Raw genomic sequence first — 16,211 nt, 5'->3', positions numbered from 1 at the left:
TGAGAACAGGGACACACCAAACAACCTGTGTCCAATTCTAAATTGTCAAACGCACGACTGTAACTCTAAACAAGATGTTAGAGGGTAACTTCAATTTACTCTAAAGTGAAGAAAAAAAAATCATAAACTCGTTAGTATGACTTGGTATTTCGTATAACTTTCACTAATTGTTTCCAGTGCCTATATAATCAATAGCTAACACAGGCACACAGTCGGCTCTGCCATAGTCTAAAATACAAACAACATTAATTGAATAAATTAATGAATCAGATCTTTATGGTTTCCCTTCATTGCTCTGCAAGTATTTCATTTTCCTTTCAGTAATATTCTGTAAAAACACTTGTCTAAACTAAAAGTCTAAACACAAATCCAAAAACATTTATAAGTTAACTTTAATGTTACCATTTAACCCCTTAGCATCCAGGTTACTCCGTCAAATGCAATGCTTTTTTATTCACCTTGTTTTGAATCAGGTTTTATTATGTATTACCTTGTGGCTTTAAAATTTCAATGATGTGATTATTTAATTTTAGAATGAGATTATAGGGTAGATGTGAGAGGCTGGATTTGATTAGTTTCAATAGAATATTTGGGATAGAAATGGTTAGTTTAAATGCTAAAGGGTCAAGGTAAAAACACGTAAGACCATATTAAGTACTAACTCTTAGACAAAATACTTACTTTGTTGTCTGGCACCAACAAATCCACCTCTCCAGCACAATCCATGCTGCTAAAGTATTCGCTAAAGTTTTCATTAATCTGACCAATTAGCCTCGTCAACGGCTCAAGCCACTGTTTCTTGGCCATATTAATTTGATCTTGATGATTTTCCACATCAACCTTTTTCGACAGAATTTTCTGCTCCAAGACCTCAATATTTTTTTTTCTTTCATAATATTCTTGTACCACCTACAACAAAACAACATCAACAAATTGAAGAGAAGCAGAATAAATAATAAAATCCAAATTTTGCAATATACAACTGTAAAACGCATGTATGGGTCTGGAGAAGGCTTTTCAATCTCTGCTGCAGTCTGCCGGGCAATGGAAAGGCCGAACAGGAAAGTTTTGTGTAAAACATTTAAAGTTTCAGAGTTCTTAAAAGTAGTGTCAAAGTTGATAGAAAATTCAGTTGAGATTCAAAGAATTGGCGGATGTCCACATTGGGTTTCTTTCCTCTTAGCTTCATCCGTTTCCTCGTAATCATTCCAAAAAAATGTTCTCATCACAAAAACAACTCAAGAGCTACAAAATAGGTCCAAAGCATGAAAGAACCAGATTTAAAAAAAAAAAGGCCTGAAAGGGTCAGTCATTTGGGGGTTTTGATTAGCAACAAAGAGACTTCAGAGTCCAACAACATCAATGAAAGAACCATGATGTATTAGCAGGAAGAGGACACTTTTGAGTTGTCTATACATAAAAATTGCAGCTAAATATTAGATAAGAGGGTTTGTGAAGGAAATACTGAGGGGTCTGTGAGATAGGGTCAAAGTGTGTTGAAGAGAGAAACCCTTCAAAAGCCTTAGGTCTGAGGGAAAATTGATTTAAATAAAAGGAGTCCAAAAATAGTGAAATGGTTAGGAGTGACTGCTGTAGATTATAACATCATCAAACTAAACATTGTCATCTAATGTTCACCTTTCTATACTTGCATGGATTAGACAAAATTTGTTGAGGGAAGTTTTCTATGGCTGGATGCCCTTCCTGTCTCCAACCCTCACTTTTGTTTCTAATTAAGGTAATATTTCCCGATAGAAAACTGAAAACAAATAACATCACTCATCTACAATCACATCATGTCAAGACAAGAGTACATAGAAACACACATGCATGAGACAGGCTTCTTTCAGTTTCCTTCCATCAAATCTACTTACAACGACCTGGGTTGGCCCAGGACTATAGCAGAGAACATTTACCCAAGGTGGCACGTGGTGGGACTGGGCCCAAACCAATAGCTAAATTCAAAACCATCAATAACTCCAGCTATTTTTACCTTTTCTTCTGTCTGGAAACGACAATCAGCTCTGGCTTGGAGGGCATGGATGGCTATGTCAATATCTTGGATGGAAGATGGATATTTTTCAAATTCCTGTCAACGGGAAAAAATAAAGGTCAGCAACAATCCCGAATGAAAAGAAATATAATAGAAACAATAGAAACAGAATTGTATATCTTAATCAACAACAAAAGAAAACAAAAAAATGAAGTCATTTGTTTTTATGTCCAGTAAAAGAGCTACCACTGTCTTTTTGATCATACTCTAATCTCTCAGTCCCTCTCTAAGCTGAGGAGAGCTCTTTGTCCTAGCAAGCTTGTGGGTGCTGGTGCCCTGTAAAAAGCAGCCAACACACTCTGTAAAGGGGTTGACATTTGGAAGGACATCCAGCAATGGAAACCATGCCAAAACAGACAACTGGAGCCTGGTGCAGCTCTCCAGCCTTACCAGCCGTTGTCAAACCGTCCAACCCATGCCAGCATGAAAAACTGACGTTAAACGATGATGATGCTGATGATGGACTCTCCCATCGAATGCAATGTGTGAGCGTTCAGCTTTTGCCCAAATGATTTGTTTCTGGTGATCAAATGTTTATGCTGCACATTAGCTCACTCTCTCTCCATCAAATCGACCTTGTCTGAACAGGTGCACACAGGTGTACCATAATTTTTTTTCACTTAGGAAATCTGGCGCAAAAAGTGGGAATGGTAACCTACATGCACACACACACACACGACTGGCTTCCTTGCAGTTTTTACCTACCAGCTCACTCACATGGCACAGGATAATAGTAGAAAACACTGCAGAAGGATTGAACCTAAAATTGCTTGGTTGTGAAGCAAAATCCTTAACCCCCCCCCACACACACACACACACAAGTTATTTTCAATTAAACTTTTGATTATCAAACTAATCATGAAAATAACATAAAAGTATTTTTTTGAGAGAAAAAAAAATAATGATTATGTACAAAAAGTATATCGAGATTAAAGAATCAAATTAATCTCTAGATTAACTAAATACCTTTTGATAATACTCAGACAAATCTCCCTTTGGAGGTGTGTTGGTGGCTTTCTGGGCAATTTCTAAACGCTGTTTGGCGAGATCTTTGGCAGATTTTATATTTTCTTTACACTCTTCCAATTTTCGCTGCAATTTCGAAAAAATAAAGAAATGAACAAACAAGATCTAAAATATATTTTGAAATTCTAATAAAATTGCATTAATGAGAAAATGAAAATATAATTTGAAATAATATATTAATGTATTTACTCGGAGATATTTAACCTGTTGCCTGTCCAAAGCATTTTCATAATTTTGGCCTCAAGGGCCATGCCTGTTTTCAGACTTTCAGCGAACCCTTATTTCATACATCCTGAGCTTTCTCTTCATAAGTCCCAAGTTACTTTGGTGATTAATATAAAAATTGGGAATGTGTATCCTACAAGGTCTGATCAATAAATATCTGGACTGTTGCCATAGTAACGAAGCTGAAACACACAGAGTGAAGCTGCTTGGCAACAACTGACCTTGAACTCTGCTGTGCATGCACACTAAGTTTGAATGTTCAAGCTCACTTCTGCTGCTTGCAGCAGTGCTTGGAAGGAACATGTGTAACATGTGATTGTTGCATTGACCATGACAGAGAAAGCTGTCATGGTGACACCTGCTCAGAAGCCTATGCAAAATTGCAGAAAGTGTATGGAGAGTGGTGTATGAGCTGCGCACAAGTGTGCAAGTGGTTCATATGTTTCCAAGATGTCTGAAAAAATGTTAATATTGATCAATGTTCTGGGAGACCTGCAACCAGCAAAACTGAGAAAAATATGCAAGCTGTTCTGTTGATCGAGTCAACTGGAATCCTAGTCATCGTAACAGACACAGTGCCAGTTCTTAAGTAAATGATGAAATGAAACTAACAGATAAAGAAGCACAATGACCGTGAATTCAAAGTACAGGACTTCTGACCAAATTGTCCTTAAGTTCAGACCTTATGACATCTGTTGAATTGTGCCACTGAGCTAGTTGTACAATTCTATTTGTTCCAGTTTGACAAAAGAATAAGCTAACAATTGCTCTAACAAAAACCAAATTCCTGCTAACATTAGAAATTTGTACATCAAACAGTTTGACACAGGAATAAAAACAAAAAGCTACTTACCTCCATCTTTTGAAGATTATGTGTTGTTTCACGAACAGACTCTTCTATGGAAATTTTTTTCTGTGTAATATTGCAATACTCAAGGCTTAAATGAACTTTGTTTTTACTCATATCAAAACATTTCTGAAATAAAAAAGACAAAGTTTGTCTGAGCCCGGTTTAGTCTATCAGATGTGTAACCTTAAATTATGAGAAATACTAAGCACAAGTAATTTCTTTCTTTCAAGAATATAAAGCCATATCAGACAACCAGAGCCTGGTGCAGCTCTCCAGTTTGGCAGTTCTGGTCAAACTGTCCAACTCATGCCAGTATGAACAACAGACGTTACACACACGTACACACGCATGTACACACATACACACGCTAAACATACTTACTTCGAAATTCAGTAATAAATCTTTCAGTAGTTTGATTTTTTTCCAACTAATTTCACGCACTATTACTTGGGTTTTATTTTCCTCTTCGACAAGGTCGATGGCTTCCATCTCATATGACTTGATTCTAATAAAGAAAAAAAATAAATAAATAGAATCTAAAGAAAAAAGGCTCCCATCCACATGTCTTCATGATGAAATGACAAAGGGTGTAAAAGACAGCTTCTCTGTAAAGTTACAAGCTCAACCATATGGTTCCAGGTTCAGTCCCACTGTGTGGCACCTTAGGCAAGTGTCTTCCACTATAGGTTTGGGCAAGCCAAAGCTGTATGAGTGGATTTGGTAGATAGAAAATGAAAGAAGCTTGTAGTGTGTGTGTGTGCGTGTGTGTTTGTTCCACACCATTGCTTGACAACCAGTGTTGGTGTGTTTAGGATAGAAATAAGTCCCAAGCTTAAAAAACAAAAGTACTGAGGGTTGATTTGTGCAACTAAAATTCTTCAAGGCAATGCTCCAGTATGACCGTAATCTAACAAAACAAGTTAAAAGGGAAAAAAAAGGAAAAAATTCCTTTTAATATCTGGTGGGGGGGGGGGGTTGCATGCTGGTGCTGGTGCTGGATTGGACAAGACTGCAAGATACCTGAATAAAGATCAGGATCCTGTTCCAGATCACCAAATGCAAGACAGTCCTTCTTCCAAATATCCCCTCTGCAGGTTCCCTTCCTTTATTCCAACCAAAATTCTACCCCCATTCAACCCAGTTCTATTATGATAGTCACACAAAATTCTGTAGACATCGTTATCATCTTTCAGTTTTCTTTTGCTATTCTGGCATGAATAGGACAAATGTCATTAAGGCATCCAGTCAACAGCCAAGATATCCTTCCTCTTGTCAATAATTACTTTCAGTTACTTGTTTCAGTTATTTGACTGCAGCCATGATGGAGCACCGCATTGGAGGATTTTAGTTGAACAATTGGGTCCCAGGATTTATTCTTTGTAAGCCTAGTACTTATTCTACTGGTTTCTTTTCCTCAACCGCTAAGTTATGGGAACATAAACACACCAGCACCAGTTGTCAAGCAGTGATGGGGGGACAAACACAGACACACACACAGATATTGTATTTCGGTCGCACGCGCTAGTTTTATAGGCCTGGCAGACGAAGCGAGGGGGATCGAGAGAGACAGAGTAAAGCAGAGGGAGGGTTATGCTAACACGAGGGAGAATAGAGAGATAGTTTTGGGGATTTCTGTCGCATAGACACAGTAAATATTGAATCGTATAAATAGAATTTTGAGAAATAAGGGTTTTCGGCCAGCTACATCATAAATCACAGCCGCTGCTACCCACATAACTTCATATCCTGCTGGTATTTCTTCCACCATAATTTTTGCAGTTCTGCGACCCAAGTATGTGGGTAACAGCATTACCTTGTCGTTCTTTAGTATCTCTGTTGACACCTCCTTGGCTACGTCGGCTGTTTGGAACTGCGCTTCGACAGTCGTGCTTTGTGTTCCACGGCCAACATAGCATACCTTATTCCATATTGGTGCCAAGCATCTCTTCACCACTTCATTCTTGGCTGCCATTATTCGCTTTTCCTTCAGGTTGTAAATCTTATATACCACGGTTCCAGCATTAATTGCTTGTACTGTTTCAGGAAGTGGCAACAGTTTAGTGTCGCTGCCACTTTTTTCAATTAAATTTCGAAACTTGAACAGTTGTTCCATTTTCACTTCTGAGTCATGTTACCGCTCAATGCGGCCAAAGAACTTGGCTTTTCCTGTGTTTCCTTATTATTACTTATTATTGCAATTTCTGGGTTTTTTCCCTTCATCAGCACAGAATAATTGTTCAGTTAGAGGTGGTGCTGCCAAATTCCTGTTGCTGAATATCTCACGTTGTGAGATTTAAAAATAGTAATTTTCTACAATATTACTGTTTGTCACTTTCCTAATTAACGAAGAAACATCATTTTGTAATAATTACACAAACAAACGAAATGTTCAGGAAAGATTGTTAACTTACTTGTTTTTATTAGAACTTATTTCTGATATCAGTCGTCTTTTAATATCTTTCTGCTGCATGAGTAATTTCTGTGAAAAAAAAACATAAATTTTTTCCTTTAATAATTAGTAATTATATTTGTCAGTAATTAAATAAAAACTTTCCATAACTGGCCACAAATTCTGAACCTCCAGCATTTACAAAATAATTCAATGTTTAAACACTAAATATTTAATCAACAACAAAACCAGATTTTTGTCATAAAACCTAAAATGGAATTCTTTATTTTTTACTTGTTTCAGTCATTAGACTGCAGCCATGCTGGGGCACTACCTTGAAAAATATTTAGTTGAATGAACTGACCCTAATACTGGTGCTTATTCTATCAGTCTCTTTTCCCAGACTGATAAGTTACGGGGACATAAACAAACCGACACCATATGTCAAGCAACGTAGTGGAAGACACTTGCCGAAGGTTCCACACAGTGGGACTGAACCCAGAACCATGTGGTTGGGAAGCAAGCTTCTTACTATGAGAGTCACACCTGCACCTGTACGAGCAAGCTTGTAATACATTTTCGTTTTTAGTAATTTGATTAGATTGAATAAAATTTCAAACTGTCCCACATCTTCTAGATAACGAAGAAGCACACATTTACTGCTGTTGTTTCTGTTAATTGATATCGTCGTGGCAATAATTAACTAAACAGCAGATGCAGGGGTTATATCCAGATTCTAATAAAATAAAAATCAGTGGGATGTAGTGACACCAGCTAATTGAGCTAAGAAGCATCGGATGTGATGTGCAAGAGGGACATTTGCGTTGGTATGGTCATGTACTGCGGATGGACAAGGAGAGCTGTGTGAAGAAGTGCCACTCCCACAGTGGAAGGAATCTGGAGGGAGAGGGAGACCCAAGAAGACATGGGATGAGGTGGTGAAGCCATGACCATCGAACATCGGGCCTCACAGAGGCAATGACAAAAGACCAAGACCTCTGGAGGCATGCTGTGACTGAGAAGACCCGGCAAATAAAGTGAGTTCACAGCTGTAACCTACACTAGTGACGCATAACCAGCCAACTCAAAAGTACCTTAGATCGTAGGGTGACATGCCGTGCTTGAGGAGACCTATTGAGTCAAGTACATCAACATCAACATCAAAATCAAACCAAATGGAAATTGTTGTTGTGATCCCCGTGCCAGTAGTACGTAAAAAGCACCATCTGAATGTGGCCAATGCCAGTACCACTTTGACTGGCTTCCGTGCCGGTGGCACGTAAAAAGCACTAACCGATCGTGGTCGATGCCAGCTCTTTTGGCCCCTGTGCCAGTGGCACGTAAAAAGCACCCACTATACTCTCGAAGTGGTTGGCATTAGGAAGGGCATCCAGCTGTAGAAATCTGATCTGCCAGATCAGATTGGGGCTTGGTGCAGCCTCCTGGCTTCCCAGACCCCAATCAAACTGTCCAACCCATGCCAGCATGGAAAACAGACGTTAAACGATGATGATGACGTTGTGGTTTATAAAATGAAGGGGAAATGAAAGCTAAAATCATTAACTAAATTAATCAAATATTTACTATTTAATTGTTCAGATTTTATTAAAGAGAATATATGTTCTGTAATAAAGATGCAAAGTTAAAATTCAAACGATTTACAACAACTCTCTCTTACTTACACAAGACACATATATGAAGAGCACAACTGAAACACAATGCCCTTTCCACAGCCAACCATCATTGGATTTTGAACTCAAGATAAGAGCTAAGAGACTACTAATGTTACTAAGTGGAGGTTGATCAGTCAGTAGGTTGGTGTTTTTGTTGGCTTCCAAAATAGAAGCTGAAGATTTTATTAACTAAAATGAAATTTAATAATTGATGTGAAAAGCAGTTTAAACATTTCATGTTTTCCGTTACAATTCAGTGTCCATTGAAGGGAAACCATTTTAATAAACCAATATAATGTAATGTTTTCATAGTGAAATACCATTCCCACTGCAAATGGTTAAATGATGAAGGAAAGGAGGAATCTGTCGTCAGTTAAACAGGGTTGTGTACCATAAACAGTTTACATAATATCAGATATCGAATGAATTAACAGTGATTACAAAAGAAAATGGTAAGGAATCATACTTTTTGTTTCCTCAGTTCATTTATAGTATTTTCTTGTTGATCACATTCTTGTTGCAATCGTCGAGTTTCTTCTTCTTTTACACTTTTTAGATGTTGTGTTTTCTGAAAAAGAAAATTTATTCTTTTTAATAAATTAAATTTTCACAATCATTGTTATATAAATGTATATGAAAGTGAAAAAGACAATTTCAGAGCCAAATATCGGATGAAGGAATACCTGTATTTCTTCCTGGAGCCTTTTCTCTTTGATGGTATCAGAGGAATTTTTCAATAAATATGCATCTCTGTAACAGAATAAAATTTTGATATGATTTAATCATGAAATTTCAAAGCTTCCAAATTGCATCAAAAAAAGAAACATCAAAATAATTTTTTTTTCTCATTTAACATCCACTTTTCCAAGTTTGCAATGGAATTTTTTGAGGTAGATTTTTACAGCCAGATGGTTGGTGTTAGGAAGGGCATCCATGCCATAAAAACCATGCCGAAGCAGACACTGAAGCCTGGTGCAGTCTTCTGCCTAGCCAGCTCCTGTCAAAAACCGTCCAACCCATGCCAGCATGGAAAGCAGACATTAAATGTGTGTGTGTGTTTATATATATATATATATAGGCTGTATGGGAAGAAGTTTGCTTCCCAACTACATGGTTCCAGGTTCAGTCCCACAGAAAGGCACCTTTGTCTTCTACTATAGTCTGAGGCCGACCAAAGCCTTATAAGTGAATTTGGTAGATGGAAACTGAAAGAAGCCTGTCGTATGTGGGTATGTGTGTTTATTGTGTCTGCATTTGTCCCCACCACCACTTGATAACCCATGTTGGTGTGTTTACATCCCTGTAACTTAGCGATTCAGCAAAAGAGACCAGGCTTAGAAAAGACAAAAGTACTGGGGTTGATTCATTTGACTAAAATTCTTCAGAGTAGAGCTCCTGCGTGGCTGCAATCAGATGACTGAAACAAGTAAAAGATAAAAGATATATATCTCGATGGTAAAGATTATTTGTCAACATAATGTGGCAGTCCTATACAAGGGTGATGTTACTCATTTTTTTTAGCCCCGGGAAAACATCTTTTCCAGCTGGCTACCAACACACAGTTTGTACCCGTATAGTAGATGTGTCTACTGTATGGGCACAAACTTGTAAGCAACTGGAAAAGATGTTTTCCTGCGGATAAAAAAACAGTAACATCGTCCTTCTATAGATAAGACTGCCACATTATGTTGGCAAATAAACTTTACTATTCAGTACTGTTACTGCATATCTCTTGCTCAGAGATTTAAAACAAGTTATACATAGATGTAATGTGCATATTCATAAGATAACAAAGAAGGAGAAAAGGAATCCAATAATTTCTATGGAATATATTAAGAATTAAGTGACAAGAAAATGCACAAACCGTAGCGTATAATTCCGTGTACTTTTTTGGCCAGAATATGTCGAAGTTTTAATGGAATACTGAAAAATGAAAATATATAAATGAATAAATAAATAAATAAATAAATAAAGGTAGAAACTGAAGAGAAAAAAAAGAAAAGTTCAAAGCAAAAAAGTAAAAAAACATGACAAATTACCTGATTATTGGCAGTGAAAAAGACATTTAAGGTTGGATTTTCATTTATAATTTGGTCGACTTTTGATTTGCTGTCTTCATTTCCAACAGGAATCATATGAACTTTATATTGCATGCAGAGAAATTTCATCACAGCTTCAGGACAATCGAATAAGTCTTTCAAAAAACACCGGAACCCATATTTTCTATTCCAAAACATTATATGATGCACATAAATTTAAAGGGATATTTAATCTCAAACACATTTTCCAAAACAATTTTTTTATTTTCTCACATAAAGAAATGCAACTTAATGGTAAATATAATTATGGACACACAGACACACACACATACATGGAGTGGGGTTGCTTAAAACGTCTGCTTCCTGACCACATGATTTTAGTTCCAGTTCCACTGCACAGTACTTTTGGAAAGGGTCTCCAACAACAGCCCCAGGCCAATCAAGTCTTGTTAGTGGATTTGGCAGAAAGAGACTGAAAGAAGCCCGTTGTGTGTGTGTGTGCGTATATATATATATATCATTATTTAACGTCCGTTTTCTGTGCTAGCATGGGTTGAATAGTTTGACAGCCAGATCTGGTTTTGTTTCTATGGCTAGATGCTCTTCCTAATGTACAAAGTGTACTGGGTGCTTTTTACAGGGCACCTGTGTGTGTGTGTGTGTGTGTGTGTATATATATATATATATATATATATATATATGAGCAGTCTCAGGTATAACCAGCCGAAACTGCAAAGATAATCTGGAACTCGACTGACAAAAGAAAACTCCGAATAACCCATCCTTGTTTTTTCTTGTCCCTTTTTTGTATGATCTGTCTGGATGTTTTGCGTTCTTGTCCCATTTTTTGCATTCTTTTATATATATATATAGTAAATCCGAAAAAAAACAAAGAACAAACACAAGAAAAAAACACAACACAAGGACATGGTACATGCAAAGTATTAGCAGATGCTCAGGGAAGGAAAGAAACATGGTTTTACATTTCAAGCAGCCGCTCTTCTTCAGAAACAGGAGACAGAGCAAAGTCCAAGAGAAAAGGAAGACAGAGGGGAAAAATCACCAACAATTCAAGGGTGCATGGCCTAGTGGTTAGGGCATTGTATTCATAGTTGCGAGATTGTGGTTTCAATTCATAGACAGGGTGGTGCATTGTGTTCTTAAGCAAAACACTTCATCTCATGTCGCTCTATGATCACTTCAACATTTGACACATGGCACACCTATGCACCTGTTCAGATGTTGATTTGATGGAGAAAGTGAGTTAATGTGTGGTATGAACATTTGATCACTATAAACAAATCATTTGTGCAGGTTGTTTAACAAAAACTGAACGTCTTCAATGGGAGAGTCCACCCATGCCAACCACTCTTGGAGTGGTTGGCGTTACAAAGGGCATCCAGCTGTAGAAACATTGCCAGCTCAGACTAGAGCCTGGTGCAACCACTGGCTTTTCAGACCTCAGTCAAACCGGACAACTAATGCCAACAGGGAAAACGGACGTTAAACGATAATGATGATGATGATTATATATATATGGTAAATGAAAGATGTTTCAACACATCTAGCATCAATCCCTCATTCTTGGGAGACTTAAACAACTGGTTCAGGAGCATCCAACGGGGTAGATGTGTCTCTTCAGGTGGTAAATAGATAGAACTTGTTAAAATAACAGTTCTGCAATATACCTTGTCATTTCATAGAAAGAAAAATAGCAAAACAAAGCATATATCTTCATTGGTCGACTTTTGGTCAGTAAAATCTGAGTAAGGGACAACATTCTCTGTTTCAAAATTAGTCGAAGAATTTTCTGTTAGAAGAGGAAATATAAAAGCATTAATACTTGAGATTATGAATTGGAATTCTTGGTCTGAAGTAGGAGATATCTTGTGATGGGCATTTTACACAATTTATCTTCAGTTTTTGCTCGTCTCTAATTTTGGAAAGCAGCAAATCCATATCATCAGCATTTTCACAGACGAATGAGCGTAAATCATTAAATGAAACAAAACTTTCGATAAACTTGGCATCAGATGGATTCTTCATGTTAATCTAAAAGAAAAGATTTTACAAATGAATAGTGTGACGATTGTTGTTATAATGGTTTAATCCAGTTATGTTACAGTAGGATTCGGGTTAATCATCAACACCATCTAACGTCTATTGTCCATGCTGGCATGGGTTGGACAGTTTGACTAGGCCTGGTAAGCTGGAAGGCTGCACCAGATTCCAGTCTGATTTGGCATGGTTTCTATGGCTGGACACCCTTCCTAACACCAAACATTCCGAGAATGTAATGGGTGCTTTCATATGCCATTTGTGTGACATCCGTAACTGCTATGACTGCGATTTTACTTAGCTTGATGAGTCTTCTTCTCAAGCACTGGACAATGCCAAAGGTCTTGGTCAATCGCCATTGCCTCCGTGAGGCCCAACACTCAAAAGGTGTCTTTTACATGCCACTAGCACAGGTGCTTATTATGTGACACCAGCATCAGCCATGACTATGATTTCACTTGGCTTGACAGGTCTTCTCAAGCACAGCATATCTCCAAAGGTCTCAGTCACTAGTCATTGCTTCTGTCAGGCCCAACATTCAAAGATCATTCTTCACTACGTTGTCCTATGTCTTCCTGGGTCTACCTCTACCACATGTACCCTCCACAGTTAGAGATTGACACTTCTTTACACAACTGTTCTCATCCATACACATCACATGACCATACCAACGCAGTCATCTCTCTTGCACACCACATCTGATGCCTCTTATGCCTAGCTTTTCTCTCAAGATGCTTATGCTCTGTCAACCATTCACTGACATTGCACTTTGCCTTTCATCCTTTTGGGGGCGATGAAATAAGTACCAGTTAAATACTAGGGTTGATGCAATCAACTTACCTCCCTCCTCCGAAATTGCTGGCCTTGTGCCAAAATTTCAAACTAATATCAGATTCATACTATTTTACCTCATGCCACTAATAACCTGTTCATCTGTTCATCACCTACTTTTTCCATCCTGGTAGGGGTCATATCAGTTTCATGAGTCAGCATTATGCAGCTGGATGCCCTTCCTGTCACTAACCCTTGCTTATTTCCCCTGGGATTTCCCACTCAACAGCCAGACATTTTTAGGCAGATGCAAACAATAACACCATCACCTAAACACTGACATTGTTTCAAGCTAAGCACATAAACAAACAATATCAACACACACAATCATCATCATGATTATTATTATTATTATTATTATTATTATTAAACATCCGTTGCATGGGTTGAATGGTTTGACAAGAGCTGGTATGGTTAAGGGCTGCACCGGGCTCCACTGTCAGCTTTGGCACGGTTTCTAAGGTTAGACGCCCTTAATGAACTCCCTCCCACAAAATTTCAGGCTTTGTGCCTATAAGAGAAAGGGCTACTACTACTACTACTGACCCATCCTTAGATACAAGGATAAGTTAAAGAAATCACTAAAGTCTCTACAGCTTAATTTGAGCTGTTGGGAAAGTCATTGCCGACACCCTAAAATGTGTCATGATACATCCAAACAATCTGAGATGAAGAAACAAGAATGAAAGAATCGATATCTTGCAGTCAACAGACACATTTGACCAATCTCAGGCAAAATCAAAATCATCAATGTCCCCATTGCCCCTTTATAGCAAAATCCATCCCTCGACTCAAATTACATCCAAGCATCCATCGCAGAATAGGTGCAGCTTCTTTTATTCTTTGAATTTCCTGTTTTCTTGCTTCTTTAAATCCTCTCCTTTAAACATCCATACATCAAAATTGACAGGAATCACCATCATTATTGAGCAAGTGAGCCATGTATGCCATCAAAGTGACACTGGAGTAAAGTATACGAAGCCCAGTATACTTATGACTGCCCGTCCGATAAGGGTACACCAGACACATGCAACACAACCATATGTGCATGACATGGTGATCTCATATCAAGATAAACAGCACATGACTTTATGGTGGGACCCAGTTAAAATTTTCTTCAGGTTGAGTAGCCCATCCTGCTCAAAAGGTCCCTGAATAAGGGTTGTTTAAGGATGTTGAACGAAACACCCATGTTTCCAAAGGTGAATTATCCAAACCCCAAAGAATTCCTTTCAACACATGGCTATGATGCTCTCCCACTACTTCTGCTCATGATCAGAGATGCACATATCATCAGCCACTAAGGCACATGCTCAACTGGTTAAGGTCAAACAACTGACAAGCAAATCTGTGGTATTGAGCAGAATATTTGCTGTAGACCATCTTTTACACAGAGACATGTGCATGATAACACTTCCAGTCAGTGAAAACCAGAAGCCATGAGAGCCACTGCCTGGTACTGCATCAGGGCATTTATTATTATCATTATTATTATTATTTAAACAAAGTTTATAAACAAGTTTTTACTTACATTGAGCATTATTGGTTCGTGAACAGCGCCTTTAAAAATGTTAGAATTTTCACGTAACCAGAGAACAGCCATATAAGTATTCTTGTGCTTTTCCCGAAGAGCCTGTAGTCGAATATTGGCAATATCATGGAGACGCTTTAAGTCCTGGATATGGTCTACAAAACAAAACAATGTCAACAAGTGTATCTTTATCTCAAGACAATAAAAAAAAAGGAACTGGAATATTCTTACAATAGACACTAACTTACTATTGATGTACAAGAATAATCATAATTCAATTCAAAATGGTCTGCTTTCCAAAACATTTAGTACTAGCTGTTGGACCCAGCATTGCACATGTTTTCTGTGTCGAAGTTAAGCCCACCTCTGACCTTGTATTGAATAAGCATTTCCTTAGAGACTATTCCATCGATTTTGTTGAAATTTTACATGTAAAAATATGCAAAAGCTGCAGGAAAAATAACATCGTTATGGAAATTTTCATTCAAACGCTCAACTGAGCTCACAAAAATTGATGCCAACTGAGCCTTATTGAGTTTTTGAAAAATTCCAGCCTTATTTGACCTTCAGGGCATGTGATCTACCTATGTGCCAAAAATCATTAAAATTGGTTGGATGGTGTGGGAGGAGTTAGAGTAACTCCAAACACACACACACATATAGACAGACATCATTACACATTTATGTATATAGATTTGGAATTCTATCACCCAGAAATGAATTATGACAAAACAAAGTAAATGGCTTTCTTATGGGTCCAAATATGCCCCAAGCAGATCTGAACTGGAAATAACCTTACATTTATACACATCAATGCCTAGCAGTGCCACTCTGCAATAAAAAACAGCAGACATGGGTAACTGTGTGTGTGTGTTGGTGAAGGTGAGTGGCTTAGTGGCAAGGGTATCCAGCTCACAGCCATAACAAGAGTTTGATTCCTGGTTGCATCCTTGAGCAAGACACTTTATTTCAAGTTGCTCCAGTCCACTCAGCTGGCAAAAATGAGATGAACCTGTATTTCAAAGGTCCAGCCTTGTCACATTCTGTGTCACGCTGAATCTCCTTGAGATCTACATTAAGTGTATGCGTGTCTGTGGAGTGCTCATCCACTTGCAGGGTAACTTCATGAGCAGGTGACTGTTCCATTGATCGGATCAACTGGAAACCTCATCATCACAGCCAACAGAGTACCAGTATGTGTGCGTGTGTGTGTGTGTGTGTGTGTGGGTGTGTGTATCCAAGCACAACTGAATGCGTAACAGATAGTAAATAAGAAAACGGTGAGCTGACAGAATCATTAACACAATGAAGCAGCGAGCTGGCACAAACGTTAGCATGCCAGGCTAAATGCTTAGCGGTATTTCGTCTGTTTTTACGTTCTTAGTTCAAATTCTGCCGAGGTTAACTTTGCCTTTCATCCTTTCAGGGTCGATAAATTAAGTACCAGTTGCATACTGGGGTCAATCTAATCGACTGAGCCCCCTCCCCAAAAATTTCGGGCCTTGTGCCTAGAGTAGAAAAGAATCATTAACACAA

At 38.1% G+C, this 16,211-nt stretch overlaps 1 protein-coding gene across 1 annotated transcript in view; it reads right to left on the bottom strand.

The window, feature by feature from the left end:
- The window catches only part of LOC106878398 (structural maintenance of chromosomes protein 5), a 37,194-nt gene that overhangs the window by 5,101 nt on the left and 15,882 nt on the right, over nt 1–16,211 (bottom strand). Inside the window, exons 11-22 of the mRNA XM_089364860.1 lie at nt 14,676–14,830; nt 12,099–12,307; nt 10,256–10,439; nt 10,081–10,139; nt 8,900–8,966; nt 8,683–8,784; nt 6,566–6,633; nt 4,536–4,659; nt 4,158–4,280; nt 3,020–3,145; nt 1,994–2,089; nt 682–909 (exon numbers count right to left, since the gene is read on the bottom strand). Coding sequence (XP_089220986.1) covers nt 682–909; nt 1,994–2,089; nt 3,020–3,145; nt 4,158–4,280; nt 4,536–4,659; nt 6,566–6,633; nt 8,683–8,784; nt 8,900–8,966; nt 10,081–10,139; nt 10,256–10,439; nt 12,099–12,307; nt 14,676–14,830 — 1,541 coding nt within the window. The remainder of the gene's footprint in view (nt 1–681; nt 910–1,993; nt 2,090–3,019; nt 3,146–4,157; nt 4,281–4,535; nt 4,660–6,565; nt 6,634–8,682; nt 8,785–8,899; nt 8,967–10,080; nt 10,140–10,255; nt 10,440–12,098; nt 12,308–14,675; nt 14,831–16,211) is intronic.

This window comes from Octopus bimaculoides, chromosome 16 (genome assembly GCF_046866305.1).
Source record: "Octopus bimaculoides isolate indiv1 chromosome 16, ASM4686630v1, whole genome shotgun sequence".
NCBI lineage: Eukaryota > Metazoa > Mollusca > Cephalopoda > Octopoda > Octopodidae > Octopus > Octopus bimaculoides.
The sequence above is the reverse complement of the archived record's forward strand: the minus strand, read 5'-3'. Positions and strand labels throughout refer to the sequence as shown.